We start from the raw sequence: 27251 nt of genomic DNA, 5'->3' as shown, positions 1-27251 counted from the left end.
GTAAATAAGTTCATTTGTGTCATATTTTAGATTCCACATATAAGTGATGTCATATGGTATTTGTCTTTCTCTTTCTGACTTACTTCACTTAGTATGATAATCTCTAGGTCCATCCATGTTGCGACAGATGACATTATTTCATTCACTTTTATGGCTGAGTAGTATTCCACTGTGTATATATACTACATCCTCTTTATCCATTCAACTGTCGATGGACATTTAAGTTGCTTCCACGTCTTGGCTATTGTAAATAGTGCTGCTATGAACATTGGGGTGCATGTATCTTTTCGAATTAGAGTTGTCTCTGGATATACGCCCAGGAGTGGGATTGCTGGATCATATGGTTACTCTAAGTATTTTAAGGAACCTCCATACTATTCTCCATAGTGGCTGCACCAATTTACATCCCCACCAACAGTGTTGGAGGGTTCCCTTTTTTCCACATCCTCTCCAGCATTTATTTGTAGACTTTTAAATGATGGCCATTCTGACTGGTGTGAGATGATACCTCACTGTAATTTTGATTTGCATTTCTCTAATAATTAGTGATGTTGATCATCTTTTTATGTGCCTTTTGGCCGTCTGTATGTCTTCTTTGGAGAAATGTCTATTTAGGTCATCTGCCCATTTTTTGATTGGGTTGTTTGCTTTTTTGTCATTGAGTTGTATGAGCCATTTGTATATTTTGGAAATTAAGCCCTTGTCGGTTGTACCATTTGCAAATATTTTCTTCCAGTCCATAGGCTATCTCTTCATTTTGCTTACAGTTTCCTTTGCTATGCAAAAGCTTATAAGTTTGACTAGGTCCCATTTGTTTATTTTTGCTTTTATTTTTATTTCCTCAGGAGACTGACCTAAGAAAACACTGGTACAATTTCTGTCAGAGAATGTTTTGCTATATTCTCTTCTAGGAGTTTTATGGTGTCATGTCTTATATTTAAGTCTTTAAGCCATTTTGAATTTATTTTTGTGTATGGTGTGAGGGTGTGTTCTAACTTCATTGATTTACATGCAGCTGTTCAGGTTTCCCAACACCAATTGCTGAAGAGACTGTTTTTTCTCCATTGTATATTTTTGTCTCCTTTGTCGAAGATTAACTGACCATAGGTGTGTGGGTTTATTTCTGGGCTCTCTATTCTGTTCCATTGATCCACATGTCTGTTTTTATACCAATATCACACTGTTTTGATTATTGTAGCTTTATAGTATTGTCTGAAGTCTCAGAGGGTTATGCCCCCAGCTTTCTTCTTTTTCCTCAGGATTGCTTTGGCAATTCTGGGTCTTTTATGGTTCCATATACATTTTAGGATTATTTGTTCTAGTTCTGTAAAAAATGTCATGGGTATTTTGATAGGGATTGTATTAAACCTGTAGATTACTTCCGGTAGTATGGCTATTTTAACAATATTAATTTTTCCAATCCAAGAGCATGGGATAGTTTTCCATTTCTTTGAATCATCTTCAATTTCCTTTATCAATGTTTTATAATTCTCAGCATATAAATCTTTTACCTCCTTCGTCAGGTTTTATTCCTAAGTATTTTTTTTTTTTTGCTGCAATTTTAAAAGGGATTGTTTTTTTATTTTCCCTTTTTGATATTTCATTGTTAGTGTAAAGAAATGCAACAGATTTATGTATGTTAATCTTGTATCCTGCTATGTTGCTGAATTCGTTTATCAGTTTCTAGTAGTTTCTGTGTGGAGTCTTTAAGGGTTTTCTATATATAGTATCATGTCATATGCATATAATGACAATTTTACCACTTCTCTTCCAATTTGGATACCTTTTATTTCTTTTTCTTGTCTGATTGCTGTGGCTAGGACTTCCAATACTATGTTGAATAGAAGTAGTGAGAATGGGCATCATTGTCTTGCTCCAGATTTTAGTGGGAAGGCTTTCAAGCTTTTCACCGTTGAGTGTTACGCTGGCTGTGGGTTTTTCATAAATAGTTTTTATTATGTTGAGATATGTTCCTTCAATACCCGTTTTGGTAAGAGTTTTTATCATGAATGGATGTTGCATTTTATCAAATGCTTTTTCTGCATCTATTGAGATAATCATGTAGTTTTTGTCTTTTCTTTTGTTGATGTTGTCAGCATCACATTGATTTGCATATGTATATCTTTTTTAATATTCTCTTAACTTCTTTAAAAGACATAAAATTGTACAAAACAGTGATCATTTCACTATATTAATGAGTTTAAAACACATATAAAAATATTTATGTAACACAGGGGCTTCCCTGGTGGCGCAGTGGTTGGGAGTCCACCTGCCAATGCAGGGGACACGGGTTCGAGCCCTGGTGCAGGAAGATCCCACATGCCATGGAGCAGCTGGGCCTGTGTGCCACAACTGCTGAGCCGGCACTCTAGAGCCTGCGAGCCACAACTACTGAAGCCTGTGCTCCTGGAGTCCATGCTCTGCAACAGTAGAAGCCATTGCAATGAGAAGCCCACGCACCTCAACAAAGAGTTACCCCCCGCTCACCGCAACTGGAGAAAGCCCGCGCACAGCAACGAAGACCCAATGCAGCCAAAAATAAATAAATAAAATAAATAAATTTATAAAAAATAAGTATATATATATTTATGTAACACAAAAGAAGGCAGTCAAGGAGCAAAAGAATCCCCACCCAAATAACCTTATGTGATCTAAAGAATTCCTTTTCAATATTTAAACTTTAGCAAAGAAGAAATGATTAACAGTTTTGACTAGAGAATCAAACAGAAATTACTATGATATTATTAAAATGTATTATCCAGGTTTGATGAAATTTTAAAAGTCAGGACACATATATAAAATGACCAAAAAAAAAACCCCAAAATGAAATAAAACAGAAAACAGTTGATCCTTGAACATGGGTTTGAAACGCACAGGTCAACTTATATGCACATTTTTTTTTTCAGTAAATGCGTACTACAGTACTACATAATCCATGGTTGGTTGAATTCATGATGCATAACCATGGATATGGAGGGCTGACAGTAAACTTATCCTGGGATTTTCAAACACATTGGGGATCAGCACCCATAACCCTTATGTTGTTCAAGGGTCAACTGTAATTATGTTTCCAAAATGTCAGGGTTTATAGCAATCATTCTTTATATTCATTTATAGTCATTCCAACATCTCAACCTCTGAAAGCAAGCAAGAGAGACACAGAGCTGAATGGGAACTTACTTTGTAAATTAATGTGGACCCTGATAAAGCCAGACTCTCCTTGCCTCAAAAGCAAATGGAGAATTCACTGTTCAGTATTTGCACATGTTCAATAAATATTTTAACTTTGCAGAGATTATTTCTGCATAATTCAGACCAGAATGGAATTTGGCCAGGTGTCTCAAATCTCTCAATCTAAATTTTAGATCTAGAAGACCTTATGATTTGTACAGAAAATGTAATTATAGCCTTGAACAAAAGAGTCCTATTACCTGAATTTCTTCAATTATTGATTTGAACTGGGGAATACGCTCTGTCATGTTTTTAACCAATTCCATTGCATTATCAAATCCCTTCACATATTCTCCATACATCTTAAGGAATGGGGCCAATTTCTGAAGGATGTCACCAATTCTAGGGGTAGTTTCCCTGTATAAAACATAGAAACAAGTTGTTAAGATTTCTTATAGAATGAGTGAATTAAGAGGACTCCAAATGAAGTAATCACTTTCTACACATACCCTGAGCTTTGTCAGATCCACTTTGCTATGAGATTGATAGAGAGCGAAAAAGCACCTTTTTACAGGGAGTTTAGGAATGACACCGTAAAGAGAGATGCTTTACTCTTGGAATTCTTGAAGCTCCAGGTTACCCTTAATATCTTGTCTCCACTAATCAAACTATAGTTTGGAAAGGAGAGATGAAACCTTTTTCAACTAAAGACAAAAATGTACCACAAGGTCTTTGAGTGATCTTTAACATAAAATCTTTGTGTAAATGTTTGTTTACAGCTCTGTGTAGCATTATTATTTCAATTTAACAGCTGAATAACACAGCTTCTAGTATGACTGCCTTAGATATATTATTTGCTATCTATGCCTCTTACCATTCTTGCATTCTTTTCTCCAGCTCTGGCAATAGGAATTTACTATGGAAGGCATTTATTGATGAAATATTAGAAAAGATTTTATTCACCATCTCTGCTGGAAATGAGCCTCGATTTGCTTCTTCCAGTAGTTTGCAATAAAATACCTGAATAAGAGAATTAATGCAAACATTACTTCAAATTTATTGGTTAACCATCTAGCACTGTGCTAAGGCACATAGTGGGCTCTTAGTAACTTTCTGTTGAATAAATGGAAAAGTTCGTGATTCAAGAAATCAATCATTTTTGAAATGTAGGAGTGAGTATATGCTTTAAGAAGAACCAGGAATTAGAATTAGGAAGCTTTGACTCTAACCTAGGCTATGCCTCTATGTGGGATGTTAATCTTTTCTGTTCCAGAGAATTTCCAGTTGAGGGTAACAGGATTTACCCTTCCTATCCATAGGCAGAGTTAAAAGATGGAAAACTATATAGATGCATAATAACCGTGGTATTTTCCACTCCTCCTTATATTTTGAATGACTTCTATGGCACATATTACATATTGCCCTTTATTATAATTTGTTAGCATGTATCTCATTTTCCCTATTAAAACTGTACACTCCTTGGGGAGGTAGAACATTGTGATTTACTTCTCACAGTAGAAAAGGTGCTTAAAAAATATGTGGTCAATGCATGAACAAAAGAGTATTTCAGTTCTCACATGTTTCCCTGCTTTAGTAAATAATAATGCATGGTAACTTAAAACTCAGAAATGAGGATAAAAAGATCTTCTCTTGTACATAATAACAAGTATCTTAAAGACAGTAAAAAAAAGTTTTGCAGTCTTAGCTCTACTCCAGTAGGGCTACTATACCTCTTAATTGCCATTCTGTTAAATGTAGGCAGAAGGAGGTCTGTTCTTTCATAATGTCCAGATGGTTGTTTATTTTCTAAATTCACCTCCATTGCATTTTCTTGGGAGGCAAAAAGAATACAAAATTATGTCCTTAGAGACTCCAATAGGTTATTTTAGTAATTAAGACTAAATTCTAAAAGGTCAGCAACAGTAGCTGACAAGATAATATGGCTGAAAAAAAAAGAAAGAAAAAAAAAAAAGTGCAATGAGGAAAAAACACATTTCCACTAGGGGAATACCTAAAAGTTTCAGGTCTGTAATCGCCATGAGGAGAAACACTGTTTCAAAGGCACAAACCAACATGAATTGATTGACTTATGGTGAAATTCTTTGGAAAGTGAGTATTTGAGTTACAAACACATTGTCTCAGAGAACACAAGTCTTAATCCGGCCCCTTAAGGCTCACCCTAACAGGCATGTAGTCTACTCTAGGAACTGATAAAGAGGTGTGCCCAGGATGGCCTGCTCCCACGAAGTTCCATTTTTCCAACTGCAATAGCGGGACCTCTTCTTGCAACTAATTTACTCAAAGTTGGCAACTTTATCTTTTAATAAGAGGAGTCTGTATTAGCAGACAATCTACCAATTATCTTGATCTTTTATCACTGAAACAGGATTAAGAGGCCATCGTGTTTAACAGTTATTCTTAATGATGCATTTTAAAACTTTCTTTGCAAATGTATACTTGAGATGATTCACAAGCATCTACCATGTTGAAAGTACAAAATGTTATTCACATATTCAACAAATATTTACACCTGGCACTGTTTTTAACGTTTTATGCAAGGTCGAACAAGTGAACTCTCAAAATTCCTTCTGGCCCTATGACTGCAGCAATTCAGATCATCCACAAGGGCTGAACAGCAAGTGAGACAAGAATCAGTGATGTATTCATGTCAACAGCAGAATCTCCTATTTACTAACACGGCCTTCAGGATCACAATAAGTGGGCAAGAAACAGAGTAGTGTTTAGGATTGAAAGACACAGATAAAGGCATTTTGCGGCTCATACAGAGAGTCCTTCAATCTGTTTTTTATGAATTATGAAACCTTTATACCTAATGAATTCACTGACAGAGCTGAAAATGTAAGAGAGCTCCTTGAGGAAGTAGCTTTCACTTGCCAAAAATGGCTAGGTCCTTCTTGCAGTTTCTAAAACACTTAAATTACTAAGTTAAAATTATGTATAATGCTAAAAAATAAAATACTGAAAGGGAAAATATTACCTGATCTAAGAGGTCAAGTCGGCTGACGTAAGCTCTTTCTGTAAGCAAAAGTTCATTGGCTATTTTGTGAAGTTTTTGCTCATTAGTCTCCTGAAAACAGAACAGATATTCACATATTAGGAAATAAAGCTTGGACAGTATTTCTCAAGTAATAAATATTATCAAATGGTTTCATCAAGGACTTCCCTGGTGGCGCAGTGGTTAAGAATCCAACTGCCAGTGCAGGGGACATGGGTTCGAGCCCTGGTCCAGGAAGATCCCACATGCCGCAGAGCAACTAAGCCCATGTGCCACAACTACTGAGCCTGCGCTCTAGAGCCCGCGAGCCACAACTACGGAGCCTGCGTGTCACAACTATTGAAGCCCATGCACCTAGAGCCTGTGCTCTGAAACAAAAGAAGCCACCACAATGAGAAGCCCAGGCACCGCAATGAAGAGTAGCCCTCGCTCACCGCAACTAGAGAAAGCCCGCTTGTAGCAACGAAGACCCAATGCAGCCAAAAACAAACAAACAAATACATAAGTAAATAAAATTTTTGAAAAATTGATTTAAAAAAAATGGTTTCATCAAAAGTTTTCTTAAGCTTCTCAGGTACCCAATTCCTTTCAGTCATCAAGGAACATCCAACCAGAAATGAAAATTAGAAATCAGCTAGATTTAATCTATGATAACTTCTTTGATCTCTGTATCAACACTATCTTCCACCTTTTCCTTGAAACATCTTTTATCTTTTTTACTTCCCAGACACTTTACTTTCCTCATTTTCCCCCACCTCTCTCAGGCTACTCTTTGGATATGTTTTTATCACTCTCTCAAAGATCTTGTTTAATTATTAGCTCTATGCACAGAACTTTTTACCTTAAAAAAACTTTATTATGGAAAAATTTCAATCATATATAAAAGTAGACAAAATAGTAAAACAAACCCCCATGTGTCCATCACCAAGATCCAACATCAACTCATTGTTAGTCTTCTTTCACCTATGCTCACACCCACCTCCCTCTAACTATATATATTTTTTTAAATTATTTATTTATTTATTTATTTTTAATTTATGGCTATGTTGGGTCTTCGTTTCTGCGCGAGAGCTTTCTCTAGTTGCGGCAAGTGGGGGCCACTCTTCATCGCTGTGCGCGGGCCTCTCACTATCGCGGCCTCTCCTGCTGCGGAGCACAGGCTCCAGACACGCAGGCTCAGCAATTGTGGCTCACGGGCCCAGCCGCTCCGCGGCACGCGGGATCCTCCCAGACCAGGGCTCGAACCCGTGTCCCCTGCATCAGCAGGCAGACTCTCAACCACTGCGCCACCAGGGAAGCCCTATATTATTTTTAATTAAATCTAGACTTTAATATTTCTTCAGTTTATATTTACTTAACTCTTAAATATCTTTGTATAACCTTGCTAGTGCCATGAGGATAGGAACATTTTTTCCTTGTTAACTGCTCCATCTCTTGTATCTACTGCAGTGCTTCAATAAAACACTGGCACTCAATAAAATATCACTGAATGAATGAATGAGAAGCAGTCTCACATGACTAACTATTGCTGGACATTTATTACCACTTTGACATGTTGTCAATCTAAGACCAAACTCATCGTTTCTGTAAAATCTCCATCCTACCGCCACCCTCCAACCTTACCATCCTAGCAATGGTTCCATCCCTTTCCAGTTAGCTGACTTAAATTACTTTAAGCTTAGTTCCCTACCACAAAATCCAGTCAGCCACCAACTCCTATTCATGGCATTTTGTCTTTAGCATCCATCTTTTACGCTCTCATCACTGCCACCCTGTTTTGCTCATACCTTATCTCAAGCCCAGGCCAATCAATAGTTGCCCAATTAACTGATTCCATTATTTGTTTTGGCTCTAACCTACCTTGAATACTATGGTATGAGGAATTTTTCTAAAACTCTGCTCTGGGGATGTCCCTGGTGGCACAGCAGTGGTTAAGAATCCGCCTGCCAATGCAGGGGACACAGGGCCGATCCCTGGTCCAGGAAGAAACCACGTGCTGCGGAGCAACTAAGCCTGTGCACCACAACTACTGAGCCTGCACTCTAGAGCCCCCAAGCCACAACTACTGAAGCAAGCATGCCTAGAGCCTGTGCTCCGTAACGAAGAGTAGCCCCTGCTCGCCACAACTAGAGAAAGCCTGCGCACAGCAACGAAGACACAACGCAGCCAAAAAATAAATAAATAAAATTTAAAAACAAAACAAAACAAAAACTCTGCTCTGCTCACCTAATCCTAATTCCCATAGGAAAAACCAAAATTCTTCAATAGTCCTCTTCTCACTGACAGGATAAAATCCAGACTCTGCGTACCATCCAGAGTTGTTTCTACCTAGTTACTTTGCTGAAATAATTTTCTCATTCTAGGAGAGTATGAAATATAATAAGAGTTTAGTAAAAACTTTAGTACCAAAGCAGACCAAAGCGTACTTTAAGCCAGTGTCTGATTTGTGTAAATGCTACATTTTAAACTATGTATAAAATGCTATTAAGTTGTATAAATGCTTCATTGTGTTAAAAACATATGACATCTACTTTATGCTTTATATGCAATATATGTTCTGACGTGGTAAGTTACCATGTTGCTTCTTACAGAACTGAGGTATTTTTATGTGAAGTCTTTAGGGTAAGGTAACATAATACGTTTAAATAATTTGTGGTCTCAGAAACACTGAAATAAGAACTGTGTAGTAATCGAGACTTCCCTGGTGGTCCAGGGGTTAAGACTCCTGGATCTCATCGCAGAGGGCCCAGGTTTGATCCCTGGTTAGGGAACTAGATCCTGCATGCCACAATTAAGAGCCCACATGCTGCAACTAAAAGATCCCGCATGCAGCAACGAAGATCCCGCATGCCACAACTAAGACCCGGCGCAGCCAAATAAATATTAAAAAAAAAACTATGCAGTAGTCAAATTCCATAATTAGTCAAAGTTTTGGTTTAACTTAAACTCAGAGTGAAGTACTAGCATTGTTGCTTGCCTACCTGGCATCCCTTCCCCGCTATCTCTTAATGGTATCCAGATTTGGTTAGTGTGTCTACCCCACTACTATGTCGCCTTTCCTTTGGGGAAACTGACCTTATCCACAGATCAAAAGGGGAGCCCTGAATGGTGTCACAATCAGGAGTATACAGAGATAGGTTCAGGGGCCAATGAGACACGAGGGAATATGCACTGGAAGCTTTGGAAAAGGAGGCTCCCTACTCTTAAGGAAGAACCATGGAAAAAGAGATCTCTCTTTGCTGCTCCATGTAAATGAGGGTACATGTAGTCTTGAGTGCTATAAGCAGCCATCCCATAACCACAGAGATGAAGCCAATAAACTTCTTTATTGTTTAAGCCAGGTCGAGTAATACTGGTGTTATTTGTAGCATCCTGATTAATACAAAAAACTTAAATACTAAGAAACATATGCAGTATATTCCATGAAACTGATAAACTTTCAAGAAATTTTTAGACAATCACTATTTATAGAGAAGAAAGTAAAATACTTAATGAACTAAAAATGTGACTTTCAAAGATGTAATTAAGTGTAATAAGTAAATACATAAGAACTCTATCAACATTTCAGAAAAAGTTCTACACACTCACAGGAAATACTGACCTGCACCAACACTACAGCCATTTGTTTTGGTTTTTTAAGCCAGATTTACTGAGATGAAATTTACAATTAGTAAAATTCACCCTTTTGGTGAATAGCTCTAGGAGTTTTGACAAATGGTTACAATCATGTCACCACCACCACCACAATCAAGATACAGAACATTTCTATCGAAACTTTTCTTAGGTCTCTGCAGTCAACCCCACTCCTCTTCCACCACCAGCTCCTAGTAATTGTTGATCTGGCTTGTTCCAGAATGTCATGTAAATGGAATCACACAGTATGTGCCTTTTGAGTCTTGCTTAATCAAAATGCATTTGAGATACATCCAAGTTGTTATTAGTATTAGTAGTTCATTCTTTTCAAGCCCTTCATTTTATTCTAATAGTGGAGATATCTTCTTGACCCACTATACTTTTTTGTATTTTCTAATTCTAGTTCTAGCTAATATCTTTAAATAAAACAATCCAGCAGAATTTGTGCCATGATAAAATAATACATCTTTTGTAAGTCAGAGAATTCATTAAACAAGTCATAATGTCTATTATTGCTATGCAATGAAGTCACCCCTGAGGTCTTCCATATCCTACGAGATCTTAAATAGGAAGCTTCTAAGAAACAATCTTTTTGCTGACCGCAAATTATACTTTAGCTGAACGTGGCAAATTGTGGGTATCCTGGTCGTATTTTGCAAAATCCAAGGGTATGCCAGCAGTTATTAGTAAAAGCTATATTCCTTCCACACAGATGGTCTTCTAACATTAGGTCCCTGACCTTGCAAAAGCCAACACAAAGTAAACTTGCTGACATATGGTTTAATCACTCACATATAAGGTTTGTGAAAAGTTACTAGGGATTTTGTGGTGGAAGTGACGACATCACAGGCTCATGGAGCCTTTCTTTAGGTTAATCACAACAATAATAGCATCACCACAATAAGAACAGCTAACTATTATTCACTCATTGCTTGTTATATGCCAGACTGTTACAAGTATTTTACACAGATTGACTGGTCCTTACAACAAGTCTATAAAATGGGTGCCATTATTATTACTATTTTATAGGTAGTATACACACACAACAAAACAAAATTCCAGAGCTTAAAAAAAAAAAATCCAAGGCTCAAAGAGGCCAGGAAACTTGCCCAAGGTCACACAGAACCCAAATGAATCAGATTTTATTCACATAAGAGAGTATGTGATTTTTGAGTAACTCTTCAGTAAATATTTGGCTCTCACTCTAACCCTTCTTTGCAACAAAAAACAAGACTGTATTAAGTGCCTACAAGTGAACAGACTAACAAAATACTATCCACTTAAAAATGGAATGTGCATTTTAATTTATATACTGATTATTTTTCCAACATAAATTTTATTTAAAGCAGACTTTTTAGCATTTAGTAATAATTATCAGGTATAAAAAATTCAGTCATATTTGATGTAATAATATGATGGCTTCCAAATTTTAAAAAATTAGTTTAGTTTCTGAAACTTACCTATAAGTACATTTAGGGAGAAATATATGATCTCTCTGCATGTACAGGGCTCAATTACTCTATCAGACTTATGCTTAAATAATGCACAAAGTAGTTTTAAAGCTGCTGGTACATTGGGGCTGTAGCCTGATATTTTTTTAAATAGCACTTTACTAAGAAGTCATTTATTTTTGTGATTCTTTGGAAAACAATAATGGTTACACAATACTGATTTGATGAGTAATCCCATTTGATTCTTTTGGAACTGAATACACAGGCTTGACTTTTCAAAATAATTATAAATATGCTATGTAAAAAGTATCTTACTTTTGATATTCCTCTATAAAATAAAGGGATTGGTTTTCTTTCTTTTTTTACTTGCAAATATATACTATATTGAAAGCTGATTCTCAGAGTATTGCCTCAAACAAAAATACACTAGAGTATACCTAAACTATCAGAACTGAAAAAGTAAGATACACTCCTCTTACACTAATAGACTATACAATTTATTTTCCCCTGCTCCTCTCTGCTCAATGCATTCCTAGGCTATTACTGTGTACCTTTACACCTCTGAGAATCTTTTCGTAGAGATCTGCTCCATTTTCACTTGGGTTAGGGTCAGCCTAGTTATTAGTCACTGTACCCACTGGCACATGAAGTGTTGCAGTGTCAGGTCTGCCTCCTTCCTTGCAGATGTCACCAGCTCCTGCAGGTCTTTTCAGACCTTTCGGCATGACTCTTCCATATGGCAGGAGCCGGGACAAAGAGCAGCTCTCAGAGTTCTGGAGAGGCAGAAAATGCTTGTGTGGAGCCAGCAATTCACTCTTCAGAATCTTAGTGCCATATGCCCTGCACATGCCTCAAAACCCCAAGCAGGGGAGTAGATATTTTGAAAAGAATTTCACAAATGCCAATGAGCAACTGTTTCCTGAAAGATGCTTTAAGGGCAGAATCTTAAACTGTTTAAAAAGGAATCAGATATTGATACTATGCTTTATAACTCTTCAATACATGTTCTCATGTGATTTCATTTTAAGCAGGAAGATTTTTTTTCCCCTAAAAACACTGAATCAAAACTACTAAAAGTTCTTATAGCCTTCTCCATATGTATATTTATAACATATTCCATATGTTATATTTAAAATAATATCTATATAAATTATCATGTTTTATAGGACCAGAATGGATGTTTCTTGCTCGTGGGGAATTTCTATCCAAATCTGTCATCAGTTAATTGTATTCTACCATGCAGAAGGAAGATGTGGTTTTGTATAGGTATGTGTCTCTGCATTCCCTGAAGTCCATTCTCTCATAGCAAGATGAGTCAACTTAGGAAATAAACACTTGATTTTGTACCACAATTCATGAGATGCATCAACATTTTGATATGTCATTTTTTAATGTATTTACAGACATCAAAATCTTCAGTGTGGTTCCAGGTGATAATTAAAAATTAGATCACAATGATATTTAAATGTCACATAATTAGTCTATCATCTCAAAACACAACTTAAAATCTTTAATTTTGTGTTAGACACCTTCATTCCAGTATTCTTTCTCAGTATACTAAAGAGCAAGGTAATCAAGGGAAGTTATCACAAGTGAGCGATAGGGGCAACTCCCGCTATTTATTGGCACTATTGTATGTTCTTCACATGAATTATCTAATGTAACCCTCTTAATACTCCCGTGAAGCAAGTAGCGTTATCCCCTCATTTTATAGACGAGGAAGCTGTGTCCTAGTGAGGCTGGGTAACCTGCCCAAAGTCACGCAGCTACTAAGTGACTAAGCTAGGATTCAATGCAGGTCTGTGAAAACAAAGTTCGTACTCTGCTACCACCTTTTAACTAAGAGAACTCCCCCTGGATCTGGGGAATAAGAAAATGAGAAGGTAAGGGAACAAAACACAGACTTTGTGTTCTATTAAGATCATGCAATAATGCCATAACTAAGGTCACGTGGTCTCAGGGAAGAGTTCTAATCAGGAAAAAATTTATCACCAGGTTCACATTACAAGAAAAAGAGAACGCCCACTATGACATGCAGGCAGTATTTCTTTCCCTGCTTCATAATATAGTGTCACAAGAATAAACAGTCTGGTACTTTAACATGATCCTTCAGGAAGCTTTGGGAGCAAAATCCAAGCCTAATTGTGACCAGCACCAGTATTTTTCGAGTCTATGTCCTCTATACTGTTTATCCAATTCGAAAGAGGAGAATAGGCAAGTGAGAGCTTTTAATCTGAAGGTTTAAATTACATCCTTTTAAGAGAGGGTGGGGGAGGAGGGAGAAAGAGCCTGCACTGAGAAGAACAATTTGGTTACTTGCACAAGATCAGACAGGAAGTGACAGCAAAGAGAGAAGAACTTTGCTCTTCTCACACCCAATTTAGTATACATTAGACTAAACTGTCCTTTGGGTTTAGCAGAAATTAAAGATCAGACACCAAGAAAATGTAATATATACTCACAATCAATAACTGAATTAAACTATCCCAAGCCTAGGCAGAATATCAAAGTAATAAGGTCACATAAATATTTCTGGTGATGATTCCCCAGAGTTAAAACTTTGTACACATTAGTGAGTGCCTCACATGGCACGAGGCATGCAAACTTATCTCTGTGTATCCTGTAAGGGAGCACCTTAGTTTAAAATAGAACTGAGAGAGAGGGGCTGGGATCTTCAGCAGGTAAGCTATGTTGAACTTTGGTCTATTAAGGGACATCTCAGGTCATGAATCTATTCATCTAGATTTACAAATGAGGAAACAGGATTTTTATTTTATGTTTTATTTAACAAACACAGCTCACATTGTTTCAAGGCACTGTTCTATGTACTTTACAACTATTAAATGATCTATGCCTTGTAAAAATGTTATGAGGTAGGTAATATTACCTCCATTTTACAGATTAGGAAACTGAGATACAGAGATGTTTAAGTGACCTGCTCAAGGCCACATAGCTGGTAAGTAGCTGAGCTGGGATTCAAACATAGAGAGTCTGGCTCTTGAGCCTATCTTCCTGACCACCAGGTTATGGTGTATCAGTCTCTGTTTTGTTTTTGTTTTTTTTACGCCACATACAACAACCACTGTGTTTTCAATATCTGACCTTTCCTTTTCTCTCACACCCATACTGAATCTTTGTGTACCCTGTGACCTCCAGGCACCTGACTTTCCAGACTCTGCCTGAGTTCTCCATTTCTGCTAACAACAGGTAATTCATCCTCTCAGCCATGCTCCAAACCTTGGCTTTATCTTTGAGCTTTCCTTTCCCCTTCATCCCATGATATCTTAAGTAATGGCCATTTATTTATCTTAATCCTCCTTCTCGACTGGTAGTTTTCCTCTTTGAATTTACTGCAGTGACTTGAACACAGTATATGTGCAATATAGATTCACTGTATTTAATCTGAATACCCAGGTTTACTGAGCTACTTAGCTATAATGTCCCAGTAAAGGCCTAGGTCTCCAGGTTAACTTCTAGTTCCACATTCTAAATGATGACCATCCTCACAAGCTCACCAATACCCCCCTGTCGCCCACCCTCTCAGTCCCAGTGGTTCCCATGACACTGCTCTCTCTTCTTCTTTCTCCTCTTAGACAAACCTCTATGTTCCCCTTTCAATTATGCTTGTGCTCTCTAGGGCTCAGGTCTTGGCCTTCTTCTGGTTCCTACACATTCTATTTTGGCAATATTAATCACATGCTTATGTACATCCTTTTACATTCCTACCCTCTTTCCTGAGCTCCAGATCCGTATTTCATCTGCCTAATTAATATCTCCAAATGGATGTCTTGCAGGTGCCATAAACTGAATAGCATAAAAGTAACCTAATCAGCAACTCTACTCCCTCCCCTCATTCCAAACATAATCACTTGCCTTCTTGTCTGTCATCTCAACCAAGGCCTGCAGAGTTATACTAAAGTGCCGTGTCTGAGATCACATAGCTGGGAAGTAATGGGGCTGGGATTGGAACTCACCTCTTAATTCTAAAGCTTTCATCCTTAACCAATAACCCATAATGTCTCCAGAATATTCCATTTTTGTTTCAGGTATCTTTACCTGGACATTCCACAAGTCCTTTAAATTCATTATGTCTAAATCCAATTAATTTTTTTGCCCCCCAAATATGTTGTTCTTTCTTTTCTCTTGTAGTTCAGTAAATGGTACACCGTCTGCCACTTCATCCAAGCTAGGAGTTGAACATGACTCATTCCCTACATCCAGTCACGCAGTTCTCAGAAATCTCTCTCCCTTGTCCTAACCCTCTGCTTCGTCCAGGACCTCTTCCTTTCACACCTGTACCCTGCTCCATCTGTTTTTCCTTTCATCTGAGTCATTTTTCCAAAACCCACAGATGTATAATCATGTCACTTCCATGCTTTAATTAAATGCCTCTTAGGCCAGATAGTATTAGGCTTATGGGAAGTTTGAAATAACATGGGAAAATACCTATGTTTAATCCTACAAAACAGGATGCAGAATGACCATACATTATGCTACTGACATATATTTGTTAAAAATATCAGCTGAGAAAAACAAGCTGGAATGTTAGATATCAAAGCATTTTTCTCTGGGTGGTGGAACTATGAGTGATTTTGTATTCTCTACACTTTGCTGCATTTTCTTGATTTTCTATGAGGATTATTAATTTTTATTCAGACTTTTAAAAATCTTTTTAAAAAAGTCTCCATTGTTTTCAGGGGAAAAAATACAGCTTAGGCACACAAACCCATTGCAATTTATCCTTAGCTTACATTTTCTTTTTAAGCCTATCCTTCTACTCCCACACTCATTTCACTAGCCCTTCTGGCCTCTATTATGAGGCCAGAAAACCCCTAAACATGGCAGCTACCCTTTTGTTTCTGCTTCTCACACCTGCTCTCAGCCTAGATGCACTCCTCTTCCCTACCTCCCTGTTCCTGTCTATTCTGGACCACCAGCACCTCCCACTCCTCCTTCAAGCCCAATCCTGCTGCTTCTCAGCAGCCTGTCCCTCACCAGCATTCCTTCAGGCACAGCTGTTTTCTCTTCTGTGTTTCCCAAGCCCTTTTTGCACCATATCATGCTGATTTACTTATGTCTTTCTCCCCTCAGCAGACTGAGGCTTTGTGGAAAGGGCTTGCCTTGTTCATTTCTGTTTCCAGCACCAAGGAGAGTGAGCCTGCACACTGAATTTTTAAAGTGAACAATAGGTGGTTTTATTCAGGTGCAGGCTCTCTGAAGCACACTGTTTCTCATTTCTTTCTTATATCTTTCCAACATACTAAACGGAGTCACCACAACATAAAGAAGTTTCTGAGTTCCCCATCAGTTCTAAGTGAATAATGAAAAGCTACCCTCAAGGCATTTATGAACTATCCACATGGTTAGTGAGGAAACTTTTCCATTATTCTACACATCATTTTAAAATGCCTACGACTTTAGTTGGAGCTTTCATTATAATACTAGCAACAATGAAAGATCGATTAGTAAAGCTGGATAATTTCTTCGCTTGTGTTGCCTTTCACTTTCTTGGAATTAAAGCTGATTTGGCAAAAGAAGAAACAGAGGTGTAATTTAATACTTGCCTTCAAATCTAACAAGGCCTCAACAGTTGTCCCCTTATCTTCCAAGAAGTGAACCAAAAGAAATTTAAAGCTTTATGGGGGGCGGGGTATAAATTGGGAGACTGGGATTGACATATACACACTAACTATATATAAAATAGATAACTAATAAGAACCTACTGTACAGCACAGGGAACTCTACTCAGTACTCTGTAATGACCTATATGGGAACAGAATCTGAAAAAGAGTGGATATATGTATAACTGATTCACTTTGCTGTACAGCAGAAACTAACACAACATTGTAAATCAACTATACTCCAACAAAAATTAATTTAAAAAATAAAAAATAAAGCTCTATAAAAAAAGAACTTGTAGCCCATCATAAGAAATGGATAACCAAAGTAAGCATTATGTTTTACCGCTCAGAAAACTTTGATATCTCATATTACACCCTATAAAATTAATCAACAATTTTAAGAAATACAATTAAACTTAGTGAGGAGAAATTGAAGGAAAAAGAGGAAAAGTGAGTTAACTTGTATTACACCACTGGTTTTCTGTTTGCAATTTACTTCTTTTTTTTTTTTAATCAAGCCTCACTTTCTTTCTTTTTTTAAAATTAATTAATTAATTAATATATACATTTTTATTTTTGGCTGCGTTGGATCTTCGTTGCTGTGCATGGGCTTTCTCTAGTTGCGGCGAGTGGGGGCTACTCTTCGTTGTGGTGCGCGGGCTTCTCACTGTGGTGGCTTCTCTTGTTGCAGAGCACGGGCTTTAGGCGCGCGGGCTTCAGTAGTTGTGGCACGTGGGCTCAGTAGTTGTGGCCCACGGGCTCTAGAGCGCAGGCTCAGTAGTTGTGGTGCACAGGCTTAGGTGCTCTGCGGCATGTGGGATCTTCCTGGACCAGGGCTCGAACCCATGTCCCCTGCATTGGCAGGCAGAGTCTTAACCACTGCGCCACCAGGGAAGTCCTGCAACTTACTTCTGAATGTGCTTTTCTGTCATTTTTTCCCCTAGGAGATAATTATCTTTCTTAAGTTTTGAGTATGTTCAAAAGTTATAAACCCTCAAGGCTTATATAAAACTATAACAAGTAAAATAGCAATTAAAAAACCAGAAATAAGCAGGAAATAAACATTTATATTTTTTTAAAAAATATATGTTTCTATAAGTCTCTACATTGTGGACACCACCTTCATCTATCTGCCCACTTCACTACATAATTTCTTTCATTTTTGGTGAAAGGAAAGATTAACTTTTAAAAAATCTGTTTCTTAAAAAAAAAAATCTGTTTCTTTTATATTCTTGATAAAATTGCTATTATTATAGTTTTAATACATTGCTACTTTGAGCTTATGTTGGCAATAACAGAGATTCGTTATTTATATAAACGTTAGTCTTAAAAAGTGCATATCTACACACTGATATTTGGCTTGCTGTATGAAATAGAGAGGAAGGAAATACTTTGAATAAATCTCAGAAAAAACTACCAATCAACCCATGGAAATATAACCTGGATATTAAAAGACTTGTGAAAACTGTGAAGAGAAATTTTCATTTCCATGGCACAAATTGATGAGTGCAGCATTCAACATAGTGCATTTCTACTAAAGCTCACCCACTGAAGCCTACAAATCTGAGAAAAGATAACTATTTTTAATGAAATTCATTCTAACCCATTTACCTGAGTCTCCTAATGTAGTTTAAGCTATTTATGTAAACCCAAATTCATCATGCCAAACAAGAATTATAATACTGTTGTTATCCCCTGATGCCCTCAAGTACCATTCCTGAGTGCTCACATGCATACACACTACGACAGTCGTTGACCCCTACCTTTCCTGTAACTTACGGGTTTTAGTATGTTTCCTTACAATGTTGTATAGATGTTATGGAAAAACCCGAACAAACTTTTTGGCTCACCCAATAACATCTTCTTTTTAGTAGATTTCAATCTGTAATCTGCTGTAATACATGATTAACCTTAATTTAAAGATACTATTAACACGTTGTGATTGAAAGCTAAAGGTATCATAAGGTGCTAAAATTTTTCTTTGATTCTGAGATTTTAAAGAATTATCTGCTTACTTTGAGGTGTCTGGCTATATTTAGATCACTGGTGCAAAAAGTTTAAACATTGGAAAAGTGTTGCTTTGCTAAAGTATAGTAGAGTCAACAGTTTCAATGAGGTAGGTATTATCTTTTACATGGTAAAAATAACAGTATTCTATATTCACCACTGTAAGTGATTCTTGATCAAAATACATCAGATAATCAGTGAAAGAGTTACACAAGCTGAGACAATTTTCAAGTCTGTACTCAATTATTAATAATGATTGTTCAAGATCTATTTTAATATGTATCTACTTTCCTGAACTATCTTTGCAATTCTATTGTACACCCACTTTCCATCCCCCAATCCCTCATTCTTCCACTCCTGGTGCGCAATTCAGGAAATGTCCATTAAATTTAATTCTGGTTTAAATGAAAGTTAATAAGACTATTCTGATGTAAATCTCTATATCGAGTTATATAAAGACTGAGGTAACTTTTTTTCAGTTGTCTGCATAGTGAAACTCAAATACTCCATGATGTCTTATAAGTTCAACACATTAGATGGTTTAAGAAGCAGCTGACGGGAGGGATAAATTGGGAGACTGGGATTGACATATACCCACTACTATATACAAAATAGATAACTAATAAGGACCTACTGTATAGCACAGAGAACTTTTCTCAGTACTCTGTAATGAACTATATGGGAAAAGAATCTAAAAAAGAGTAGATATATATATATGTATAACTGATTCACTTTGCTGTACAGAAGAAAGTAACACAACATTGTAAATCAACTATACTCCAATAAATTTTTTTTAAATGTGTATGTTGGGAATGACCATGAAGTTCAAGTCATCGGGGTGCAAGACATTTGAAAGGACATGTTAGGGGATAAGGTTGAAATACTGGGTCAGGGCTTTGGAAAGTTCTCCAACTGATACAATGAAATCTTTCTACATAATTTTTAAGAAATATATAGCCATTTAGAAATTTTTAGGCAGAATAGTATGTGATCTAAGCTTCTCAGAGTGACAGCATATTGCAACAGTGAGAAGCATGGAGTTAGGCTGGAGCTAGACTGCTGGGTTTCTCAAACTTTTTTTTTTTTCTTATCTGCCAAAGAAAAGTATTGGGCAGTAGGAAAAGCACTAGCTTTGAGTTAGGCAAATCTGCATTGAACTCTCTATTCTGTCACTTATTAGATTTGAAATCTTAGATAAGCTACTTAATCATTCTGAGACTCAGCTTTATTATCATTATATCTATAGTGCTAGGTTGATATTAAATGAAATAATTATGTAAAGTGCCTAGCAGTTAAAAGATGCTCAGTTAATGGTTACTATCATTTTTATCATTATTATGTAATCTCATAGAATATATGTCCTCTGAGAATATGAACTAAAGGTTTTCATCGTGTACATAATTGTTTTAAGGCATCGAATAGCGCTACACCGTAGAAGTGACATGAAAACCAATCTGAGATTACAAACAGGAAGATGGGTCAGACTGCCTGTTCCTTCAACAGATCGCTGGTTGCACTGTAGTGTTAATAGTTTTAGAATCTTGTGTACAGCACTATTTTATCTAGTTACTTTTAAGTTATTTGTAAATAATTTTCTAAATATAATACAGATCTGCGAACTGAGAGATCCACTACATTTAGGTCTTAAAGAGAACAGAAAATCCTGCATATCCTGCCCAGATATGTCACTATTTGCTAGATATAGTAATTTTTCTCTTTTTAAAAATATATGACCGCTAGCTCAAGTTTTTAGCAAATGGTATTAAAAGGAACATCAGGATGCTTCACATTGAGTCTGTGTCATTTTATAATTTGGTATTAAAACAAGAAGACATCGTGCAAGGGAGGAGCACTAGTAAACTGAGTCCTCTTTAGACAAAGCTGAGAAACGTCTTTTTAGTTGCAGGGAGCAGCACAACAGAACCTGCTATAATCATATACAGACGATGAGAATTTGTCTAATGTTTTATGGTGAACCATTGATGAGGCCAGCAGAAGGAAAATTTGTATAAATAAAATCACCTTGACAGTAGAGTACCAGGGTCAAAAAGCAAAGTCAAGTCAATGTCCTTAGCTTTAATAAAAACAGTATGATCTGTCATCAACACAGCATTTTTACACTCGTGGACAAGGCACTCTGAGATCTCCTGCTGTGTTTCATTTGATTTTTACCAAAACCAACAAAGGACAACTTATAGCTGGTGATTCATTGTGACAGGAGAAAGCCATAAAGATACGCATGTTTAGACCCTTGTAAATAAATTAAAAAAAAAAAAAAAAAAAGCAGCAGCTGACGATCTGGAGGGCTATGCTAACAAAGGAATATACCTACATACAACAGCACAGAATTATTATATTATTATCACTAAGGAGAGACTTAAGATCAGACTCAGTTTATATTCTTCAACTAAAGAATTTTAGAACCCTTTAATTAGAGAATTTAATTGATTTGTTCAAGGTCATAATGTTGGTTAGCGGATGAACAAGAAGTAGCATCAAGATTTCCTGGTTCCAATTGTTTAGTCTACTATATACTACTAACTTAAAAAATTTTTTAAGTTTATTTTTTATTTTATTTTATTTTATTTTATTTTTTTTTAAAGTATTTTTAAAAATATTTTATTTATTTATTTATTTATTTATGGCTGTGTTGGGTCTTCGTTTCTGTGTAAGGGCCCTCTCCAGTTGCGGCAAGTGGGGGCCATTCTTCATCGCGGTGCGCGGGCCTCTCACTATCGCGGCCTCTCCTGTTGCGGAGCACAGGCTCCAGACGCGCAGGCTCAGTAGTTGTGGCTCACGGGCCTAGCCGCTCCGCGGCATGTGGGATCCTCCCAGACCAGGGCTCGAACCCGTGTCCCCTGCATTGGCAGGCAGACTCTCAACCACTGCGCCACAAGGGAAGCCCTATTTTTTATTTTTAATTGTGGTAAAATACACTTATCATCTTAACACTGCTAACATTTATGTTTGCATTTTGGAATAAGGAAAGGCAATGTAACAAGCACTAAAGCAGCAAAAGAGAACACGTTGTCACCATGAAGAAATTACATTCTAATACTCCTTTTTGGATGGGAGACTCATGTGGTATTTGGATCAACAGCTCTGCAGAGGAAATGTCCTTTTTCTTCCCACATATAGCATGTGCCAACCACTGCTTAAATGCCCATTAGGAGAAAGACCAGATGTACTATTCCATGTCTCACTAATCTAATAGGAAGCCCTATTAAGTCTCTCCCAAACCAAATAAGACTCATCTATGAAAATGTATACATAATAATATATGACAGGGGGAAAAAAGTAGTACCCAGCAACCACAGGCATCATCACCAATTAAAATATTTCCCTTAATAAAAACAGCTCTTACTGTTTTACAAATAGTTGCTGGTGGCATCATCCCAACTGTAAAAGAATAGACGTGAGTCTTGAGTTCCTTGGTTCTAAACTTTTTTTCCATTCACCGTGATTTAAATACAGAGACACTAAAATCTACTATTATATCGAGATGTAAAGAGATTCACTTTGCAAAGTCCTGTTTCTTTAATGTTTCAGATATTGTTACCAAGTATGATTCACTTTCTCCCACTCACTTCCTTATTTAAACTTTCTCTGCTTGAGAGTCAGCATTTAAAATTAATTCACTAACTGGAAGAAAATAAACTACTGGCTCTTTGCCTATTTGTGATTTTTTTCAGGATCACTGTAAATTGAACTATAAGATAGACTTCATTTTAAAGTTCTGAACACATCAGTCAATCATTTTTTACTCTAATATTTTAGTATCAGTCCTTTTAAATTTCCAGCTATGTTAGTGCCACTTAAGATGCAGCATCATAAAAAAAATTCTAAATAGATTTAGGACTTGGATTTATCCTTTACAAATTTTCCTATAATTGTCCAATTTTCAATTCTCAGCTCTCCTACAAAGATTGTTGTTTATAATCTATAAGAGAGACTAAACAATGGAAACTTTTTTCTTGTCTTCAGAATTATAAACAACTCCCCACTCCAGGGAACGCTATGATAATGCTTATATACCATCTTTGATCCAAGAAATTCCAAGTGCTTTGTAAAAGCCATATTTATTGATCTTTCCAAAGCACTATATTGACATGAATAAAGAATACAAATGCAATGGTCTTGTTACTGAAATTGTATAAAAGTTTCTGCTATAGCACAGGTAGACTATGAACATATTTCACCAGCAAATCAGCTCTTTGTTAGCTCAGAAATGCCGTTCAGGTGGTTCATCAAACTGCTGCTCTGATTAGAAAGGAAATGAACTTCTAGTTTGCCACAGTCTCTAGTCTATTCCTCACGGCCGCTGCATTCATTGACATTTCCTGCAATTAGGCATTTACACTTGTGACTTCTTGCATCAGGACACAATACCGGCCTGAGAGTCAGGGCACAAGGGGTCTGGACTTTTACTGTGAGCCTGGAAAATCACTTAAGCTTCCTGGGACTGTTTTTTCTTCTATAAATGAACTACTGAACCAAGATGATCTTCAGGATTATATAATTTCCTGTTACTTAGACCATAAATATTAGGGATGCAGCCTCAACATTTGGGCAACAAATAACATTTTCTTCCGATGTAAGTAAAAACAGTATGTTTGTGGTTTTCCTATAGCAAAGTCTTCACACTGTTCTGAATCTTGAAATCATAATAGAGAGGTGAACAGAAATTACATGGAAGAAAAAGTGGAATATCTCCTCAGAGTAGGGGAAACATGCATCATCAGCTAGAGCTTGAAAACTATTCAACCAGTGGTGTGGGTGATCTGACCTATTCATCACATAAATGCTATAAAATAGTTTTCAAACCGTAGTGGAATAGTCAGTGCTTGAGACTTCCCTGGTGGTCCGGTAGGTAAGACTCTGCGCTCCCAGTGCAGGAGGCCTGGGTTCAATCCCTGGTCGGGGAACTAGATCCCGCATGCATGCCGCAAGAGTTCGCATGCCGCAACTAAGTCCACATGCCGCAACTAAAGATCTTGTATGCCGCAACTAAACATACTGCAACGAAGATCCCGCGTGCCGCAACTAAGACCCGGTACAACCTAAATAAATAAATAAATATTAAAAAAAAAAAAAAGTCAGTGCTTCTTCCTAGTTATGCTTTACCTTTATCTCATGGTGCTGGTCCAGCTGTTCCAGTTCTAGGGGGCTTTCTCCATCTTCCCTCTCCTGTACCTTGGCTTCTGTGTCTGCCCTTCCTTCTTCCAGGGGGAGCACTGGGCCGACATGTAAAGTCCTGCAGCTACTGTCAGAAACATTTTCATCACAGTCATTTGTTGTGGGGGATGCAGGGTCTGTGGCTGTTTCCTGTCTTTCTCCATTCACTAAGTTTGTATCGGGCAAGGGTTCAGAAGTCTGAATAGGAGTATCCGGGCTAAGAGTGGCCGCTTTATCCTCCTCACATTCCATCTGGGTTTGTGCTGCTACCATACCGTTAGCCACACAAGTCTGTGCACCCTGAGATTGATCTGTATCATTTCCCTGCTTCTGTGGTGAGTGTTGGGAGAGGAGTTTTTGCTGAGGTGTGGTTGTCAATCCATGCCTTCCTCGGGTTCTAGGCGCATTTAGGTTCACAGCAGAATCTTTTTTCAAATCACTGTAATTTGATAATGAGCTAAAAGATAAAATACAAAGGAAGTATGAAAATGTTGGCATGGACAAGTTCTAGAATAAAAACAAATTTATTCTAGCTGCTTAGGGATATTTAGTGAAGACATTTTTTTTCCCTCTGATGGTTTTAGAAACATAGGTAAGAATATCCCAGAGTAATTCTCAGTCTTTTAGGATGCTAAACATTTAAATAAAGATGATAAGCCTGAGCTTTACATATAGGGTTGAAAACATTTCCTTGGGCTGTTTATTAATATACCTAGTTAGTAAAGACTTAGATGTGCAAAATATTTAATAAGGCCATCTTATCCCAAGATTTTTACTTTCTTAACATTTTAAAAACGAGTATAGTTAGCCCTCAATTTATGAACAGGTTAGAAACAAAGGTTATTTTTCTTTGGAAAGCAGGACACATTTCTCAAAAACTTTATTGCACATGTTGCCATAGCCTCCTAACTTGTCTCTCTGCTTCCACACAGATCCCCTCCAATCTAGTCTTCCCAAGTTGGCCACAAAGATCAAACTCTCAGGGTTTTCCCAAACACTTGAAGGTAAATCTGGCATCTTGATCATGGCCTATAAGACTCTATATACTATAGCCCCCACTAGCCCTGGCCTCATAAAATGCTATTCTCTCCTCACTCACTGTGCTCTTGTCATACTAGTCACCTGCTGTTCCCATCCCCAATAAGCAAATGTGCATATCTAAGGGTATTGTAGCTGCCATTCTCTCTGTCCAGGGCAATCTTCCCCAAGTCAATGGTGTGGTTTACTCTCTCCCATCATTCAGGTTTCTGCTCAGATGTCACCTCAAAGAGGCCTAATCCTAATAGTACATTGGAATTTAACTGCCAATATATAACAATGTTGCTATGGAAATATTTATATAGTACTTTAATCTAGGATTCCAGTGAGGACAAACACAAAACTCTGGACTTCAGTCTTGAAGAGATTCTTACGACCTAATGAGGAGAAAAAATTAAAACAGACTAATGCTCTGTGACGGTACAAAATGTGCTCGTCTTGTTCTCTGCTTTATCCCCACCTCTGAGCACAGCACTTGACATGTGACAGTGCTCAATAAATAGTTGAGGAGCAATGAATAACTCATTGTGATGGTGATCATGACAGTAATTCAATAATAGCAGCTAACATTTATTAACTGCCAGAAACTACATTAAGCCCTTTACATTGATTATCTTGTTTCATACTCATAATAATTCCAAAATAGGGACCCCACAAATAGAGAAATTGAGGCTTAGAAACTTATATAATGGGGCCAATGTAACGTGGCTAACAAATAATAAAGCCCGTGTTCAAACCGTGAAGTCTGACTCTAAATCCTGTAGTCTTAACCCCACATTATAATAATACACTGAACAGGAAGGATGGAGTGAGGAACAGGTGAGCAGGCCACATACAAAATGTGGGAAGAAGGTCCAGGGCTGGCATCTTCCTCAGCACAAGCAGAGGTTATGGGATGAGGGCTCATGAGGGATGTGGGGAAAGGGCACAGCAGAAAGGTCCATGGACAATGCTGAGATGTGTGTTACTGTCTCCCTTCACTGTACTCCTCCCAGATACTGCTGATCTGGACTGGAGAACGGAACAGGGAATAACGACTGACAGTAAGAAAGCAATAAGAGAAGAAAAAAGACACCGTAAAGTTTATCACCACAGGAAGGAAAGGAAAAATCTGGTAGGGGAAAATGTCATATAAAAGTTGGAGGTTGTCAGTATAAGTAAATGTGACACACTCCACCGCTGATATCTGCCTTCTAGGAGCGTATCCCTTAGGCCTAATTTCTCCAAAAGCCCTTGAAGATTTGAATCAAACTGTCCTCCTTTTCCTGAACACATCAGTGTGCAGCAACACAGTGGAAAGATCCTTAGCAGATCCTCTGAACCAAACTTTGGACTTACTTAGGATCTTTGGAAAGGACCACTTTGGATGACAAGTAAGAATTTCCTGTAATAAGTGACATCCAGGGGATATGTGTGTGTGTGGAGGGGTGCAGGATAAGGTGGGGAGGGAAGGTTTAGTAAAAAGCAGTGGTTCAACCAATAAGTAGCAGATTCCTGTAGATGACAAACCATGCGGAGAAACCGTTGGCCTTGCAGTATCCTTGGGAAAAAACAATGTTCAGTTTTGTGAGAAAATGTTATTTACTTCTTTCTAAAATCCTAGAGTCTTTCATAGGTCAAAAATCCTAGTTTCTCTTACTCTCAAAAAATGAAAACAAAAACAAAAAATGGAATAATAAACCACAGTAAAAAATAAATAAATAAAATTCACTTACTCCAAATACATCCTCCAAATCACTCCTATTAATAAACCAGAGCTACTTACATTATTGCAAAGAGCAAAACTATGACGCATGGGTAAGGTTTTGATAGTGCCGTATGGTCTTACATGACCCCACTGTAACAGACATTGGTTCTTCCTGTCAATTTACTGTGGTAAATCAGAGCCTGCAGAATCTTGCTCTATTCCACCAAGTGCTAGTTTAAGCTGTAATAACTGGGGTAAAACCGGACAGCCACACTGCACATGGACCTCACTGAACAAGGAATAAAAACTTCCATTCAAGTCCTATAGATCCAATGCAACACTAACCCGTACTTTTTAGGGCCTGTTCCTACTGGAAATACCTCATTAAAAACATATAATTATTTTTCGTACTGGCAGTGGACTCTGCCACAGGTAACATTCCTTCACCAGAT

The 27251-nt window shown here is 37.4% G+C and overlaps 1 protein-coding gene across 7 annotated transcripts in view; it reads right to left on the bottom strand.

Moving 5' to 3' along the window:
- Positions 1-27251, bottom strand: part of FGD4 (FYVE, RhoGEF and PH domain containing 4) — a 211256-nt gene that overhangs the window by 39423 nt on the left and 144582 nt on the right. For 4 of the 7 annotated variants that reach the window (XM_036865383.1, XM_036865386.1, XM_036865385.1 and 1 more), the window contains exons 4-7: positions 24024-24531; positions 6170-6259; positions 4046-4191; positions 3432-3588 (exon numbers count right to left, since the gene is read on the bottom strand). In XM_036865383.1, the coding sequence (XP_036721278.1) occupies positions 3432-3588; positions 4046-4191; positions 6170-6259; positions 24024-24531 (901 nt within the window). Of the gene's footprint in view, positions 1-3431; positions 3589-4045; positions 4192-4901; positions 5002-6169; positions 6262-24023; positions 24532-27251 lie in introns of those variants that run through there. The other 3 variants (XM_036865388.1, XM_036865389.1, XM_036865390.1) reach the window with 3 other exon arrangements.

Source organism: Balaenoptera musculus, chromosome 10, assembly GCF_009873245.2.
Source record: "Balaenoptera musculus isolate JJ_BM4_2016_0621 chromosome 10, mBalMus1.pri.v3, whole genome shotgun sequence".
Taxonomy (NCBI): Eukaryota; Metazoa; Chordata; class Mammalia; order Artiodactyla; family Balaenopteridae; genus Balaenoptera; species Balaenoptera musculus.
This window is presented reverse-complemented; position numbering and strand designations above follow the sequence as displayed.